The 16906-nt window shown below is 32.7% G+C and overlaps 1 protein-coding gene across 1 annotated transcript; it reads right to left on the bottom strand.

Annotated features, from left to right (window-relative positions):
- Positions 1-9784: 9784 nt before the first annotated feature.
- LOC105636737 (protein NRT1/ PTR FAMILY 5.10) lies at positions 9785-13206 on the bottom strand. The gene is made up of 4 exons (XM_012220081.4): positions 12945-13206; positions 12634-12851; positions 10987-11486; positions 9785-10683 (listed from the first exon to the last, which is right to left on the bottom strand). Exons 1-4 carry the CDS (start codon positions 13078-13080, stop codon positions 9879-9881), a joined length of 1659 nt encoding a protein of 552 aa, XP_012075471.1. The 5' UTR covers positions 13081-13206; the 3' UTR covers positions 9785-9878.
- Positions 13207-16906: the final 3700 nt, after the last annotated feature.

The raw sequence follows: 16906 nt of genomic DNA, 5'->3' as shown, positions 1-16906 counted from the left end.
TTCTATTCCAAAATTTCTCCATAAAGTCCTCTAAAAGTGCCCCATAAATTTTACAGCCCTGTCAGAAACAATAGAAGTTGGAACACCATGTAACCTCATAACCTCTCAAAAGAATAATTCAGCAATATGAGTGGCATCTGCAGTTTTGGAACATGGAATAAAGTGTGCCATTTTTGAGAAGCGATATACCACAACAAAGATAGAATCAAGTCTCTTGCTATCTTTGGAAGTCCTAAAACAAAATCCATACTCAAATGAATCCATATTGGTGCATCTGGTTCAAGTAGAGGAGTATACAACCCTATGTTTTGAATACTTCCTTTGCCAAACGAACAAGCTAAACATCTTTTCACCAAGTAGAGCAGTATACAATCCACATCACTTTGCATCTTTGGCCAATAGTAGTGATCAACTACCATTGCAAAAAGTTTTATCGCAACCAAAATTTCCTCCCAAACCATTCCCATGAAGTTCTCTAATAATTTGCTCCCTTAAAGACCCTTCTGGAATGCATAACTGGTTACCTTTGAACAAATACCCATTGTGTAACCGATAGGGCAATTTTTCAACTTGTGAAGAGTGCTACAATTTAGTTATTACCTTACTAAAACAAGGATCAAAACTGTACTGATCTTTTAATTCCTTGAACCTCGTAACTTGAGCGATCATAGTTGATAAAAGTAAAGATTGCCTACTTAAAGCATTAGCGATAATATTGGACTGTCCGAACTTGTATTTTCAGTGAGAAATTAAATTCATCAAGGAAAGAATTCCACTTAACATGACGATCGCTAAGCTTTTTCTGTGACCATAAATATCTCAAAGCTTGATGATTAGAAAATACTACAAACTCACGATAAGTTAAGTAGCGCTGCCAATGATGAATAACTCTTACCAATGCATAGAACTCTAGGTCATAAGTTGAATAACGTTTCTTAGAATCAGTCAGCTGTTCACTAAAAAATTCTAAAGGCTTTCCATCTTAGCTAAGAGCTGCTTCAATTCCTACATGTGAAGCATCACATTCAACAACAAATAACTTCTCAAAATATGGTAGTGCAACAATGTGTGCTTCAGTCCTCAAAGCTTTTACTAGTTCAAAGGCTTTTTGTGCAGCATTTGTCCACTCAAATTTACCTTTTTTAGAGATTCAGTTATAAGGCTCATAACAGAACTAAAATTTCGAATAAATCTCCTATAAAAAGATGTTAACCCATGAAAACTTCAAACTTCTTTGATGGATCGAGTTGCTGGCCATTCAGTAATTGCACAAACCTTTTTCGAATCTGGTTTTAGACCTTCGACTGACACAATGAACCCCAGAAATACCACTTCTAGCTGTAGAAAACTGCATTTTAAGTTTATATATAGTTGTTCCTTTTGAAGTACTTTTAACACTTGACACAAATGTACCAAATGCTCTTCCTTAGTGCAGCTATAAATTAAGATGTGATCAAAATATACCACTACAAAAGAATTTAAGAAAGGCTTGAGTACATCCATCATAACCCTCATGAACATGCTTGGCGCATTAGAAAGGCCAAATGGCATCATTAACCATTCAAATAACTGATCTAGTGTCTTAAAAGCAGTTTTCCATTCATCTCTGCACCTTATTATAATTTGGTGATATCCACTCTTTAAATCAATCTTGGAAAACCTTGGAACCAGTAAGTTGATCAAGCATATCTTCTAAACGTGGAATAGGAAAGCGATACTTGACTGTAATTTTATTTATAGCACAGCTGTCCCAACACATTCTCTAAGATCCATCTTTCTTTGGAGTTAATAAAGCTGGGCAGGAACAAGGACTCTTGCTTTCATGGACCAAACCCTTCTCTAATAACTCTTTGACCTATCTTTCTATCTTAGCTTGCTGCATAGGAGACATTCTATAGGTAGGCAGATTAGGTAAAGATGCCTTGGGTGCTAAATCAGTAGCATGTTGAATGCTTCTTAAAGGTGGTAAGCTTCTTGGCACATCCTCATTGACCAATTCTTTATATTTCTTCAATAGTTATTGGATTTCAACAGGATATGGAGCTGAATTCCCAACCTGATTGCCCTTCGCCATTTTGTTTAATAAAGCATAGATAACTTCATTCTCACAACATTCAACCTTAAACTTTTTGATGCATAAATACAAATTCTCTTTGCTGGTTATGGAGCTCTTTGTTTTCAATTTATTTGTTTCTTCCTTAAGAGGATACAAAGTGTACCTCTTGTTATCCTTGTAGAAAGAATAAGTATTAGGCTTTATTTTATGATCCATATCATGATCAAACAGCCAAGGTCTTCCAACGAGAATATGCCCAACATCCATTGGCACAATATTATATAAGGCTTCGTCTTCCAAGTTAACTCCTATAATGAATTGAACCAAAACATTGAGAAGTTACCGGTACCTCGTGCCCCTTCTTTAACCAACGCACTTTGTATGGGTGAGGGTGTTTTATTGTAGGAAGCTTTAATTTGTCTACTATATCCTTAGATATGATATCTTCCATGCTTCCTCCATCAATAACAAGATCATAAACCTTACCTTCACAAACAACACGCATATGAAAAATACTACGCCTCCTCTAATCTTCCTCTGTCTTTGGTTGTTGTAGTCATTATCCTTCACACCACTTAAGACTCACCTTGAGCAAGATAAATGTCAATTTCTTCTATCTCCTCATTATATTCATCAAAAATTGGATCTGATTCCTCCTCAAACTCCGCTAGATTCACCATCGTCTATGGGCAAGCGAATGAAAATGTCCTTTCCCTCCACAAGTAAAGCATCAAACCTAAGAATTATTGCCTCCATCAATAACAAGATCACAAACCTTACCTTCACAAACAACACACATACGAAAATACTACGCCTCCCCCAATCTTCCTTTATGTCTTTGGTTGTTGTAGTCATTATCCTTCGCACTACTAAAGACTCTCCTTGAGTAAGATAGATGTCAATTTCTTCTATCTCCTCACTATATTCATCAAAAACTAGATCTAATTCTTCCTCAAACTCCGCTAGATTCACCCTCTTTTGTGGACAAGCGAATGAAACATGTCCTTTCTCTCCACAGGTAAAGCATCGAAATTGAGAATTGCTGCCTCCTTTCGTCACAGATGAACCAACATTATTATGTCCACCATAAGGCACAATTCTTTTCCCATTTTCACTTTTTTCAGTATCAATTGCACCTCCATTATTTTTGTTTCCTACAGCAGTCTCTTTCCAATTAATTGGCTTGTTTAATGCCCATGTCCAGTTCCTAAGTTGCTTTGCCTATTGGTTTTGTATGTAGGTCTTCTAGCACCATAACGGAGAACTCTCTTTCTAGCCATTAAAGCACATTGTCGAGCGTCCTCAATATTGTGTAAACAAATTACTGCCATCTCATCTCTAATAGACTGACTTAAACCAATTAGATAGTGAGAAGTAATTTGCTCGTCACTTTCAGTTATGTTAACTCGAATTGATAAATTATTGAACTCAGCAATTTACTCCTCAACAGACATGTTATTTTGCTTCAAATAATGGAATTTTTTATACAATTCCATTGTATAGTCAGTTGGTAAAAATTGCTTGCGTAGCTTAGTTTTCATATGCTTCCAAGTGCTGATTTTGAGCTTGCCTTGTCATGTATGTTGTTCTTCAAATCTCTTCCACCATTGAAGTGCAGCACCCTTTAATTTAAGCTTTACAAATAAAACCTTTCGATTTTCATCCATGGGTTTCCATTTGAAATAATTCTCTAAACTAGCTTCCCAATCTAAGAAATCTTCCGCATGTAATTTTCCAAGAAAATCAGCTACTTTAATCCTCACCCCCTCCACCATTCAAATCAAGAGTGTGTAGTAACCACTCTTCCAATCCACCTTGTGTCGCGCGATTAACAAGTCCAGCTTCATAGAAAGGGTTCACGTCCTCGACTTCCTCTTCAGCCTCAAGATCCTCTTGAATCTCGAGTTGTTTATAGTTGCACTCTGAAATCTCCGTTCAGGCTTCCACACATTCTTGACATTGCAAGGCTTGTATAGCCTACGTCAAACCCTCAATCATTTGCCATATCTCAGCCAATTCTGTTTGTTGGGGCTGATTGCCTCTACTCGACCTCTGCCAACCATGGTTTAGAATAGAATAGAGAAAAAAAAATCCTGCAGCAGTTTAGGATCTTTTCTGTACTTTGATACCAGTTAACACAGGGGAAGAATATAGGGCATTTAAATCTCAACAATTAGGGCTAGAATAGGTTGATTGTGGTTGGAACAAGATTGGTTTTAAAGAAAACCTTAGAATTAAAATTCTGGATTGAAATAAAAATCATAGAATACATAATCTGATAATTGTTGTCCTATTCATACTATTTAGGACAAATCCTAATCCTAGATTAAAAGTAATCCTAATTAGCTAATACTTGTAGATTGAAAGCAAATCCTAAATAAAGATGGAAAACTAAATTATATTCGTAAGTAATTAAAATTTTTTATTTAATTAGGAATCTTAGATAAACAAGGAAACCATAAAAAATTTTCTAGATGCTCCTTCATCACCATACCCATAGCTTGAACTTGACACCTTTAGTAAAGAGAGAAGAGATTTTTGTCATTCCATCTCACTCCTTGAGGTATTATATTTTGATATTTGTTGAACAAAATGGAGCTCTTTTTCATATTAAATAATGTAGAGAATGAGTAAGTCAGGGGTTATGAGAGGAGCAACTATGGCCATAGAAAAGTGTTAGACTCGGGTTATTTAGAGCGTAACATCAATTAATTTGGAAATTAGGGTTTGAAGCATCGAGAAAGAGAAGGAGAAAAGGAGAGAGAATAAGTTTGTATGTTATGATTGTTAAAAATTACTTGCCTAAAACCAGTCCATAGCCACGCTTATGGACCAAACTAATGAAGTAAGGATTCTTTAAAAAGTGTTTCAAATTTATCCTTTTTTTCTCAGTATATGGTTAGAAATATTCTCGTTTCAATAAGAAACATTATTTTCATTGATTTGGTCCATCGGTGAAGCCATGGACCCTGTCTAGGTAAATTTTTCCCATGATTGTTTATTGAGTTTTGTGCTAATACATACTATATATAAGGCTGAGGTGGATGACATATCACCACATAATGCCACATAAGTTACACGCTCAGCAAGAGCAATTACAATCACAAATATAAAAAAATAATTTACAATTAAGTCCTTACAAAAATGCAATTAAGTACCAAAACATATAATTTCTATCAATTGCCCAAAGTATATAATTTCTCCAAATTATTATTTCTAATTTTTTATACTCAATTTTTTTCAGTTTTACATATTATTATTTTATAACAGCAAGTGGAGGAAATTCAAGTTTCACAAGGGGCAAGGGTAAAGGTTGGAGAAACACAAAATTCAATCTCATCCATGCATATAAACTACACATTTTATAAATTTTTAAAATTTTAAATTTTATATAAATAATGTCCTCTAATTTTTAGATTTTAAAATTATGCAAACCTGCAGAAAAATTGGCTGGAGAACCATCTGGAACCTACAACTCGAAATCGTTAAAGAATTGAAACCATGACTGTGACATCCCAGGTTTGGGGCACAACACCTTAGGCGAATCCCACATCGGCTACGCACAAGGTGAAAGTCCTATACATAAAGGGTGGCAACCTTGAACATGGTAGACGCGTTTTGGGCTGGCAGAGTGGAGGTTTCTCTGGCCCAAAAACAAAACCGTGCGGGCTTGTGTGGCCCAAAGCGGACAATATCTACCATGGGCTGGGCTGTTACAATTTGGTATCAGAGCCAAGCCTTGTCCCTCTGGCCGGTGGTGGGGCAAACCTCAGCGAGGACACTGAGTCCCTAAGGGGGGGTGTATGTGACATCCCAGGTTTGGGGCACAACACCTTAGGCGAATAACACATTGGCTACGCACAAAGTGGAAGTCCTATACATAAAGGGTGGCAACCTTGAACATGGTAGACGCGTTTTGGGCTGGCAGAGTGGAGGTTTTCCTGGCCCAGAAACAAAACCGTGCGGGCTTGTGTGGCCCAAAGCGGACAATATCTACCATGGGCTGGGCTGTTACAATGACCGACCAATTTCAAACCAAAATTTGAACCGTGACCGACCGATTTCAAACTAAAATCGAAAACGTGCATTTTCAATTCGGTTCTAATTTTATATTATTTGAAACCAGAATCGTCAATTTTGAAAATAGATTTAGTGGTTCCGACATCATAGCCGCCCCTACTGCTAGCTAAGGCACTAAAGGAAATGGTTGAATCTTTAAGGTCTTACTCTAAGTCCTCTTCCCCTATATTCACTTGACCTTCTAACTCAATCTCAGAAGTTTCCACGGTCAACAGATGCTTGGACTTTCAAATATGGCAGGGAAATATCTCTCTTCGTATTTAAAACGAGGCTTAGGAGTGTATGTAGGTTCTGATGGTTTAGGTTAGGTCAGTACAGAAGGTTTGGTGGTAGGGGTCTGGTTTAGGTAATGGGGAATTAGAGTTAGGCCTGGAAGGAAAAGTTATGTAAGAAGGTTTATGAAGACTTGCACGTTGCATAAATAAATGGTTATTATAATTTGACCTACTCAAAAGCTTGAATTGAAGAGGACCAATGTCGGCCTAATATACTCATTTAAGCCATTTATAAAACTATAGATTGAATAAGCCTCATAAATACTACGATTATGCTTCTACATTTGATACACAGAAACAGTTTTGTCATGTTTTAGGCTATTAAACTCTTCTATAATGTTCATTGGTGTTAGTTCAACAAATCTAACACATAAGCCCATTTTCAAATTCAGGTTACTGTTCCAAGATTTCTTTGGGTAGCATTGGTCATATTATAAGAGGTTGTCCTAGAAGAAGACATGTTAAGTATATGGATTGATTGACTGCCAATCTCCATGACATTAAAGCCATTTATTAGTGAATCAAGGTCCTTTAGGGTTTATGGTACTGAGTGAAGACACAACTCCAACAGTGGGATTTTGGTGATTGGAACAATCTAATTCCAACATTTGGAGAAAATGGGTGGGTAGGGTTAGAAGATTCCCCACCTTCCTAATGGCGAGTTGTGTTCAAAATATCTCTATTCCCTTGCATGCATCTAGGATTTTCCGTAACAATAAGAGGAGAAAATTGAGATTTACCTTTTTGAGTTGTCTTACATAGACCAATAGTTGCATCAATTGTTGAGAGCACTCCTCAAGTACCTTCGATTAATTGTTATGGATTGAATGCACAACAACTCTGAGTTCAATCAACTAGTTCTGGTAGGCATGACCCTGGTTCAATTCTAAATCGAAACCGATCTGAAATCAAACCTATCAAAATCAGAATCAAACCATGGTCAATAAGTTCAAGATTTCAAACTGTAACTGAAACTGATATTTAAGGTTGGATTGGAGTTCTTCATATTTTAAAATTAAAACTGGTGATTCCGGTTTGAAACTGTTAAAAAAGAAAAAAAATCGATCATACTTGATTTTTAACTTTTTAAAATTTTTGATTAAATGTTGTAATTGTACCGTCAACTTAAAATGTGTTAACATAAATAAAACTTGTAAATTATAAGTGAAAAAAGAGGAAAAAAATTGAAAAAAAAAATTATTGCTCCTCATTTATATGTTTTTAATTTAAATTTTTATACTTTATAATCTATACTTTTACATATAATATTTATTTAAGGTTTATTTTTTAAAACTCTCAAATAAATCAAAAATTTAGAAACTAAGTCCAAGTCCATTCTTTTCTCTCTCAAATTTAAAATTTATAGAAACTAAACAATAATAAAGAAAATTTGAAAACTATTTATTTACACTTTCAATCTTTACTAACACTATTACTTTATATTAATTTTTCTATTTAGGTAGAAAACTAAAAAAGGTTAAAAAAAACTTGAAAAAAAGTTATCAAATCTCAATTCCAAACTAAAATTAGCAGTTTAGCAATTAGAAAAACTGAAACCAACTTTGAAACGTCTAAAAGTAGTTCGGTTCTGCTATCACTATTTTAAAATTAGAATCGATGGTTTTGGAACCGAAATTGATAGTTCTAGAACCATGGTCATGCTCACATTTTTAGATATTCACAGTATTTCCGCTATTCCTTTTGATTCTGAGAAATTAAACATTGAGATTATCCATGGATTTCTCATGCACTAAAGATTGCTCCTTCAAAGTTAGGATCCTCACCGCGATAGTCATGGTAGAAATTTTGTTTGGATGAAGGGAGGGTGAGATAATTAAAGTAAAGTATAGGAAAATATAATAAGGAAAGTATGATAAGTGTTTTTTTTGTGTTTGTGGGAAATGTATGGTAAATGAAGATTTAATAATATTCCTCTGTTTGGTTTGATGGTAGAGGAAGATAATGTTAAATATAAATATTACGAAAATACTCGTCATGAAAGGCTTATAAATATATTTATGGATAATTTTAGAAATTAAATTTTTTAACCATGCTTACACTCAATTCGGGGAGTAGAAGATTGAGGCATTGGGTTTTCAACCCCTCAAATAACTTCCAAAAACAATACTCTTCCTCAAACTCTCTTTCCAAACGACTAAATAATCCCCTCTACTTTATTTTACTCTCCAAACCTATCAAATAATAACCTTCATCCAAATAATCTGTTATTAAACAGATTAATTTGGGTAAACAGAAAAACTAGGATTTTGCCGAGATTGACCGGGTCTGTTACCATATTGTTAGACTCAATTGTTTAGAGCCCAATATCAGTCAATTTAGAAATTAGGATTTGAGACATCGAGAAAGAGAAATGGAGAGAGAAGAGAGAAAGAGAGGAAGAGAGAGAATAAGTTTGAATATTATGATTGTGTATGGAGCTTTGCCTTAATACATACTATATATAAGGCTGAGGTGGATGACGTATCACCACATAATGCCACATAGCTACACACTTAACAATAGGAATTACAATAACAAACTATAAACTAAATAAGTAATCACAATTAAGTCCTTATAAAAATGCGATTAAGTAACAAAATATGTAATTCCTATTAATTATGTTCTAACAGAAAGTCAGTTCTGTTAAAATTGAAATAGGGACAGGTCTTGATGATGCATTTGAGGAGTTGAAATTGATCTTGATTATCAATTAAATATATAATGAAGGAGTGAATGTTACAAGGGAAAAAGTAAAAAAAATATATATACGAACATTAATGTTAATGATGGTAGTAGTGACACAGACAAAAGGGGAAAGGTGAAGAGAATGGCGTTAAAGCTGAACCTGCAGAAGAAGAATATTATAATGAAGTTTCTGCTGATGAGCTTTGGCAAGGCATTGACATTAATGGTCAAATTTCTTCTGATGATAATGATGATATCGAAGAATTATGTGGAGATGATGGGCATGGAAATATCAGAAGGAGAAAGAAAAGGAACGTGTAATACAATCCAATATCACAAGTGCTTACTTTCTTTGTTGGAATGATATTCCAAAATGCATCAAAAAATTCGAGGATGTGTGCACAAAATATGTTGACATAAAAGGGATGGAGATTTATTTTGGTGGTAATGAAAAAGATAGAGTTAGAGCTAAGTGCCGCTTTGAGGGTTGTCCATGGACACTCTCTGCATCCAGAGAAGTAAACCCTAATGCTTTTCGTTATTAAGACTTGCGTGCACAAGCACAAGCCTTTTAGAGTTTATAAGAACAAGAGAGTGAAAAATACTTAGAATGTAACTGAAAACCCTAGTTAAGAAAAAGCTTAGATGCAATGTGGCATATAGCATGGAAAGAAGAGTGAAGAAGAAGTTAAAGGGAAATAGCTGAAGAGCTTAGAATATAAAAAGGTAATCTTATTACATATATCAATTGCCTCATCTGCTTCATATGGCATCAAAACAAATTATGCCCTCTTGTAAATGTATAATCGAGCAGAATTCAAGTAGGCAATCAATCCTACTACACTAAGTGCAGCAAGTAACCAATAATAATAATCAAGATGTGCCTTGTTAAGATTGTTAGAAAACCAACTCTCTTTTCCATCTCTATCTGTTGCTTTGTCAATGACAGAGACAAGAAAGCTACTTAGGAAACTACCAACACCAATCACACTAAGGTATAGAGAAAGACCCACACTTCTTAATTCCTCTGGAACCTGATCATAGAAAAATTCCTGAAGCCCAACAATGGTGAAAACATTAGCAATTCCACACAACACATATTGAGGAACCAACCACCAAATATTCATTGGAATCGTCATGTTCGGCAAATCAACCAATCCATATTCTTTAGCAGTTTCAAGCCTTTTCTTCTCAACTAAAGCTGCAATTACCATAGAAAGACCAGACACAAACATTCCAGTTCCTATTCTTTGAAGCATTGTAATTCCAGAAGGATTCCCAGTTAAAGATTTTGCATAAGGAACAAAAATACGATCGTATAATGGCATGAAGATAATAATTGCAAAACCGATAAAGGTTTGAAGTGAAGCAGCAGGGATTTGGAACCCAGGAAAAAATGTTCTGTTCATTGTACTGCCTTGCTTTATGAAAAAAGTTGTTGTTTGTGCAAACACAATTGCATATGATAAACTTGTGACCCATATTGGAATAAGCCTAAACAACGCCTTTGTTTCTTCCACATCACGAACATTTGAAGCTTCTTGGTCCATTGATTCATGTGGCGCTAGCAATGCTTTGTTGAGGAATCTTCCATGACAGAGAAATTGCCAGATTAGAGAAATGTTTAACACACAAGTACATGAGACTTCTTTTTATCAGTAAGGCTCAGTTTAGGATATCAAGTTTGAAGCACTATTCAAAATTGGAATCCTGACTCTTTTTGATAAATTTTTTTTTTTTTTTTTTTGGATTGCTTTTGGTAAACCATAGCTAACAAAAGGTTAGTTTTTCCCAAACCATGATATGCAAAACGCTAAGTTCTATAAAAGCAATTTAAATTCAATGCTAAACAAAAAAAACACTAAATAAATTCCTTTAGTAGTTTCTTACTTGAATTGCTCAGGACCACAACTATGAGCTTCCTCCTCTGCATCTATGCTTGAAGGAGTACTTAGCCGATTTTTAACTGCTCTAAAAATTATTTTACCAATTCGTACAAATGGGTTTGTCGCGTTTTGATTGACACTATACCGGTAAGTTCTACTTCCAAGTAAGAAAACAAGAAGTGCAACAACCATTGCAATGCAAGGGATCCCAAATCCAAAAACCCAATCAACATTTTCTTGGATGTAGACCACAGCTATGAGTGCTAAGTTAATGCCAGCAGAAGAAGTACAATAATACCAATTGAAAAATGAGCTCTTTTCTCTACTCTCCTTCGGATGTTGCCCATCGAACTGATCAGCTCCAAATGCTTGAACACAAGGCTTGTGCCCACCTTGCCCAACAGCTACTAGATATAGAGAGAAAAAGAATAAGATTACTTGGGACCAAGGAGGAGAAACATCATGAGAAGTTAGGGCACCTGATACAGTCAACAAGCCTAGTCCCTGTTTGCCAATTCACAATAAAAGGCTAAAAGGGTTATTTCTAGCAATTTCCTAATTTAATTAAAATCGGAATTATAATAGCGTTTATCACTAAAATTTGAACCATTCATAACTAAAATTATAATATAATTAATATCTATATAAATTGTAATGAAATTAAAAAGATCATTAATATTTTTTTAACTTTTCATTTTAAAAGTAATTAATTTTTATCTGTTATCTATTTTATTTATTTATTGTTTTATAATTTAATTTTTTGAATTAATGGGGCAAATAATAATGATATTTTTAGTTTTTGTAATTATTATTAGAATTAATGTGACCATTCATATTTATTTAAAATAGTAAAACGTTTGAGTTTCATTTTATAATAATTAATTAAATTAATAATATTAATAACATTTTTAAATAACAAATAAATTGAATATCGCAATTATTAATAATTAAAGTTTGGGATAGAGATTAGAAGACCTTATTAGGTTCCAAAGAGAGTTGCCCTGTTGTAACTGATTTCAATTTTAATGGAGCAGAAATAACTATATCTCCATTTAATAATTTTTCTTTATTGTTAAATATTAAAAACAATTATATTTTGTATTTTTTTTTTTTATGCGATTTATATCCTAAAAAATTTAAATTTATTTAAAGTCTAATGCATAAATTTAACTCCACGGTTATTTTTCTGACTCCCTGATTTTGCATCATACTATGTACTAATAACTACAACCTTTGTTAAAATAAAAATTAAAAATATAAAATCATAATTAAAATTTTAAAATTATTTAATTTTCGCAAAAAAATATTTATTATTAAAATATAAAAGTAGAAAATGATTATTAAATCCTCAAAATTTAAGGGGCACGCAGGGGAATCCGAACTCCAGAAATACTTTTGGATTTCCCTTATATAATAATGCCAAAAATATATATTTTTTTTATGTGGTTGTCTTTAATTTTGTAAAATATTTATTTAAGAGCCCATCCTCAATCAATGAGTGCAACAATTATGAAAAGTCAAAACTAGATGAATAAAAAGGAAAAAGAATTAAAAAAGTAATTTAAAACAGAAAATAGAAATTTCTAATGGCAAGTCTTCAAAATTCAACACCAAATAACTCCAAGAATCAAATGAGATACGAAATACTAACCAAAATGTAGATAATAGAAGCATAAATGATAGTACGGTAGCGGCCAAGAAAAGAATCAGCCACAACCGCCCCTAGTAGCGGCAGAAGAGTGGTGGTGCCTGACCATGTGTTCACATTCTCAGCTGCCGCCGCCATAGACTGGCCAAGAGAACCCGTTAGGTATGTTATAAGGTTAGAAGCTATCCCATAATATGCAAACCTCTCCGCCACTTCCGCAGCTACAAGACCAAAAATAAAATTTTAAAAATCAAGAATAAAAACCTTTTAATTATTGATCTCATGGGTTGAAAGAAAAAGTTTGGTCAATCTACCTATAATAAAAGAAGCTGATCTCCATCCGCCGGAGCTTGATCGGTAAACTGGGCGGCCGTTGTAGTCGACGGATCCATTAACGGTGTCTTCTTCCATTAACGGAGAAGTATTGTCGGCGGTGACTAATATGGCCATTTTCTTTCGGTTTGATTTCTAAACTTAATAGCACTTCACAACAAGCCAACAGAAGTTCACCTATCGCTATCATTTTTTACCGAAAATCCAATTTCGTCCTCAACTTTTTTCCTGAAATGTCTGTATTAGCTTAAAAAAGTAAGATGAATTATCATTAATTCTTTGATTATGATAGAAATATATTAAATAAATTTTATATTTTAAGAAAATTAGTTTATTTGTCTCCATCTTCATAAGTTATTTCCTTCGCATAATATTTATTTTCATTATTTCCTTTAGTAAGCATAAATTTTTAATATAAAAAAAAATCAATAATTGAGGTACAAGATAACCTTTTTCTTTCCTATTTTCATCCTCTGTTTCTTCACTTATCTCTCTAGTAATTGGTTTTGGTCTTTTATACCTTTTTGGATTGGTTTTGATGTGGGATGACGTAGCAGTAAAATAATTCATAGCAATAATCTTGAATGTAGTGCCCGCGACCCCATATTTTGATTTTTACTGGTCCACTAAAAGGGAGTTCAATTATAAAATCAAGAAAAAAAAAGCTCTATTTTACTGACGTGGGATAAAGTTTCTTTTTGAAATACACCGCAACAAAAAAATTACATAAGTCTCTGTTTATTTTTATAAAATAATTTATAAAAAAATATTTTTTTACAATCATCCGTTATTTGGAGCATTTAAAAAAATAAGTTAACGGAAATATTTTTCTAGTAAAAAAAAATAAAGTCATTTTTCAAGGAAAATAACTTCTCATTTTCTAAAGAATAAAATATTTTCCGGACATTGAGAAACCTTATAAATTTATATTTTTTAAATTTATTAATCATCATAGTCATGTCCACTAGTCACTATTTACTACCGACTGCCACCACCGGCGGCCACCAGTAGCTTTCATAATTTACATTTTTTTTTCATTCTTCTCATATTTAATAATAAAATTTTTGTTATAAAATATATAATATAATGGATGTCCATTAAGTTTATTAAAGAAATTATTTATTTCTCCGAAAGTTATATCCTTTGAAATAAAGGGTTATGTCCTTTAGGATGAATGATTATATCCTTTAGTCGGTAATGTTATATTCTTTAAGATGAAGGGTTATATCATTTAATATGTAAGGTTATGTCTTTTGGATAATGTTTTATATCTTATAAATAGTTCCTTAATCCTTTGGATTATGTATCTAAGATTTTAATACAAAAATTCAATTTCTCTTTATTCTCTCTATATTCTATCTACTACATGTCTATATATATTCTCTATTTATTATATTTCATAACACGTTATCAGTACGAAACTCTAATCAAATTATATGAATTTGTTCTACAACTTTTGATCAATTTCTATGGTGTTTTATTTTTGAAATTAGTTAAAGAGATGATAACTTATAGTTTGCGACAATCAAAGTTAAAAATTTTATATCTAAGGTGCTCACGATTAAAAGCCAATTCTACATACAATTTTGTCTTATATATATTTTAGATTTTAATTATAAATATAAATTCAATCTTTGTTTTTATAATTGATTGGTTATTATATAGAATGTAATTCTAAAATCAAATTAGTATGGTATTGTTGTTTTATCATGTCAAATCTCATAGAACTTGGATTTGTGACTTTTAATATATATTGAGTATGAATTATTTATCTTTATATGTGGATATCATGTGTCCTGAAGACACAATAAGGAAGAAAATCAAGGAATCAGTAGAATTTGCACTAAAACAATAAATTTCTTCCACTAGATATTTAACAATTAAATATCCACTTATTTTATTGATAAAATGTGAATAATATTTTTTATTTTTGAATATGCTTCTGCATTAGCATTATCAAAAAAAAAAAAATTATAACATATCGATGGTGGATTTTAAATTAGTTTCACTTTTTTTTGTTATTTAGCAAAAATTAAGCACTTAATTTATATAATATGATTTGTTTTTATTTCCTCAAGTGAATAAAATGGTATATCACAATACTAAGTATAAATAAAAAAAATAATGGCATATTTATAATCATGATATAAAAGATCTCATGACATGAAACCCACTCAATTGGATTTATTTCATTCCCTTAAGTGAATGCAATAATATATAATATTAGGTATGAGTGTAAAAAATGACAAAAATATTCTTGTCATTAAGAATGTTAATAAGATCATTATTGAATTACTGATCTTTGTAATTATGGAAATCACAAGTAATTAAAATAAATTTTACCACAAGAAGTGACAAAAAGATAATATGGCAATGTTGATTATGTACTTATTGTACACCAACGTATGTGAAAGCGAATTTTGGCTTTGATATTAAAAGCTCTTGAAGAGAAAATATTATTATTTAGAGAAATAACTTTCGTGCATTATATTTTTTCTTTTATCTTTTAGAAATTTATTTTAAAGATATTCGCAGAGATGAATATCATATAGAAATAATAATTATATGAATATAGTTGTAAACTAAAAGTTTACAAATTCAAAATTTTTTTGTTTGACAATGATCAGTTAGGCTATCTTGGATCAATATTGATGTCACAAGAAATTAAATCTTTACATGAATATTTGTGACATCCCGACCCGGCAAAGCGATCCTAAGGATGGCAGGCTAGTTAGGATAGTGGAATGAATCGAATCATTTATCGAAAAGAGAAAAAGTAATCATTAGAGGCGCCTTTTGGTGGAATGGTTGGAGAGTTGGAAGAACTCCAGGATTAAGCGTGCTTGCTTAACAAAAATCCTAGGATGGGTGACCTCCTGGGAAGTTTCTTATTTCACCTGCGAGACAAAACCGTGAGGGCGGATGTATGTGGTTAAGCGTGCTCACTTAACGGAAATCCTAGGATGGGTGACCTCCTGGAAAATTTTCCATTTCACCTGCGGGACAAAACCGTGAGTGCGGCTGTATGTATTGGCTGGATTAGGTCGGGGCACAACCCCGTGGCCAAAGCAGATATTGTGATGGCACCTAAGTATATTGATGAATATTAAAATGCTATTGAGGATTTATATAGTTATGAAATATAGAAGTGTTGTTGTGTTATGATGATACCCCGTGGCCAAAGCGGATATTGTGATGACACCTAAGTATATTGATGAATATTAAAATGCTATTGAGGATTTATATAGTTATGAAATATAGAAGTGTTGTTGTGTTATGATGATTATTTGGAGATGTTGGAAGTTTGGAGTTTAATTGAGAGTGTTTTGTATTTATATGTTTCGCGAGCTCAATTTTTAAAAGGAAATTCTTACAGTATTTCTGTAGGATTTTTCCCAATTTATTTTTCAAAAAAAAAACATATTACTCGTTAAACTTGTGAATACTCAATTACTTCTAATTCATAATCTAATTTTATAATTTGTATGTTAAGTTAAGACGGTGTCTCCGGCACCGAATGTGACATCCGTTGTCGGGTCTCACGGGACTGGACGGCAGGTGTTACAATATTTATTAAAAAATCAGAAGTTTCTTTAAATCTAATGAATTTTAATGGTTGTGTTCTCAAAACAATTTTTATGAGAACAAAGCTCCCTATTTAGATATAAGGACATTGCTATTATACAGTGGTAATTATTCACATCAAGCCAACAAGCTTTCTCTTTTTGATTATGAATCCTTAAAGGAAGTTATAGATACGTTGGGTATGAAGTTTCATTTCAATATCTAGAATTTTAAATAAAGAGAATTGTCTATCGCCAAATTTGTTGATCGTTATGGATCCTGATGTTAGGGAGAGAGAATAAGTAACTAAAAACGCTAAGTTCTTGATTGTTATGAATCCCGACATTAAGGAGAGAGAATAAGCAGCTGAAAATGCTAA

The sequence above is a fragment of the Jatropha curcas genome, chromosome 9, assembly GCF_041381405.1.
Source record: "Jatropha curcas cultivar XTBG-Jc1 chromosome 9, XTBG_Jcur_1.0, whole genome shotgun sequence".
In the NCBI taxonomy this organism is placed as follows: Eukaryota; Viridiplantae; Streptophyta; class Magnoliopsida; order Malpighiales; family Euphorbiaceae; genus Jatropha; species Jatropha curcas.
Note: the sequence above shows the minus strand (reverse complement) of the source record. Positions and strands in the feature narration are given on the sequence as shown.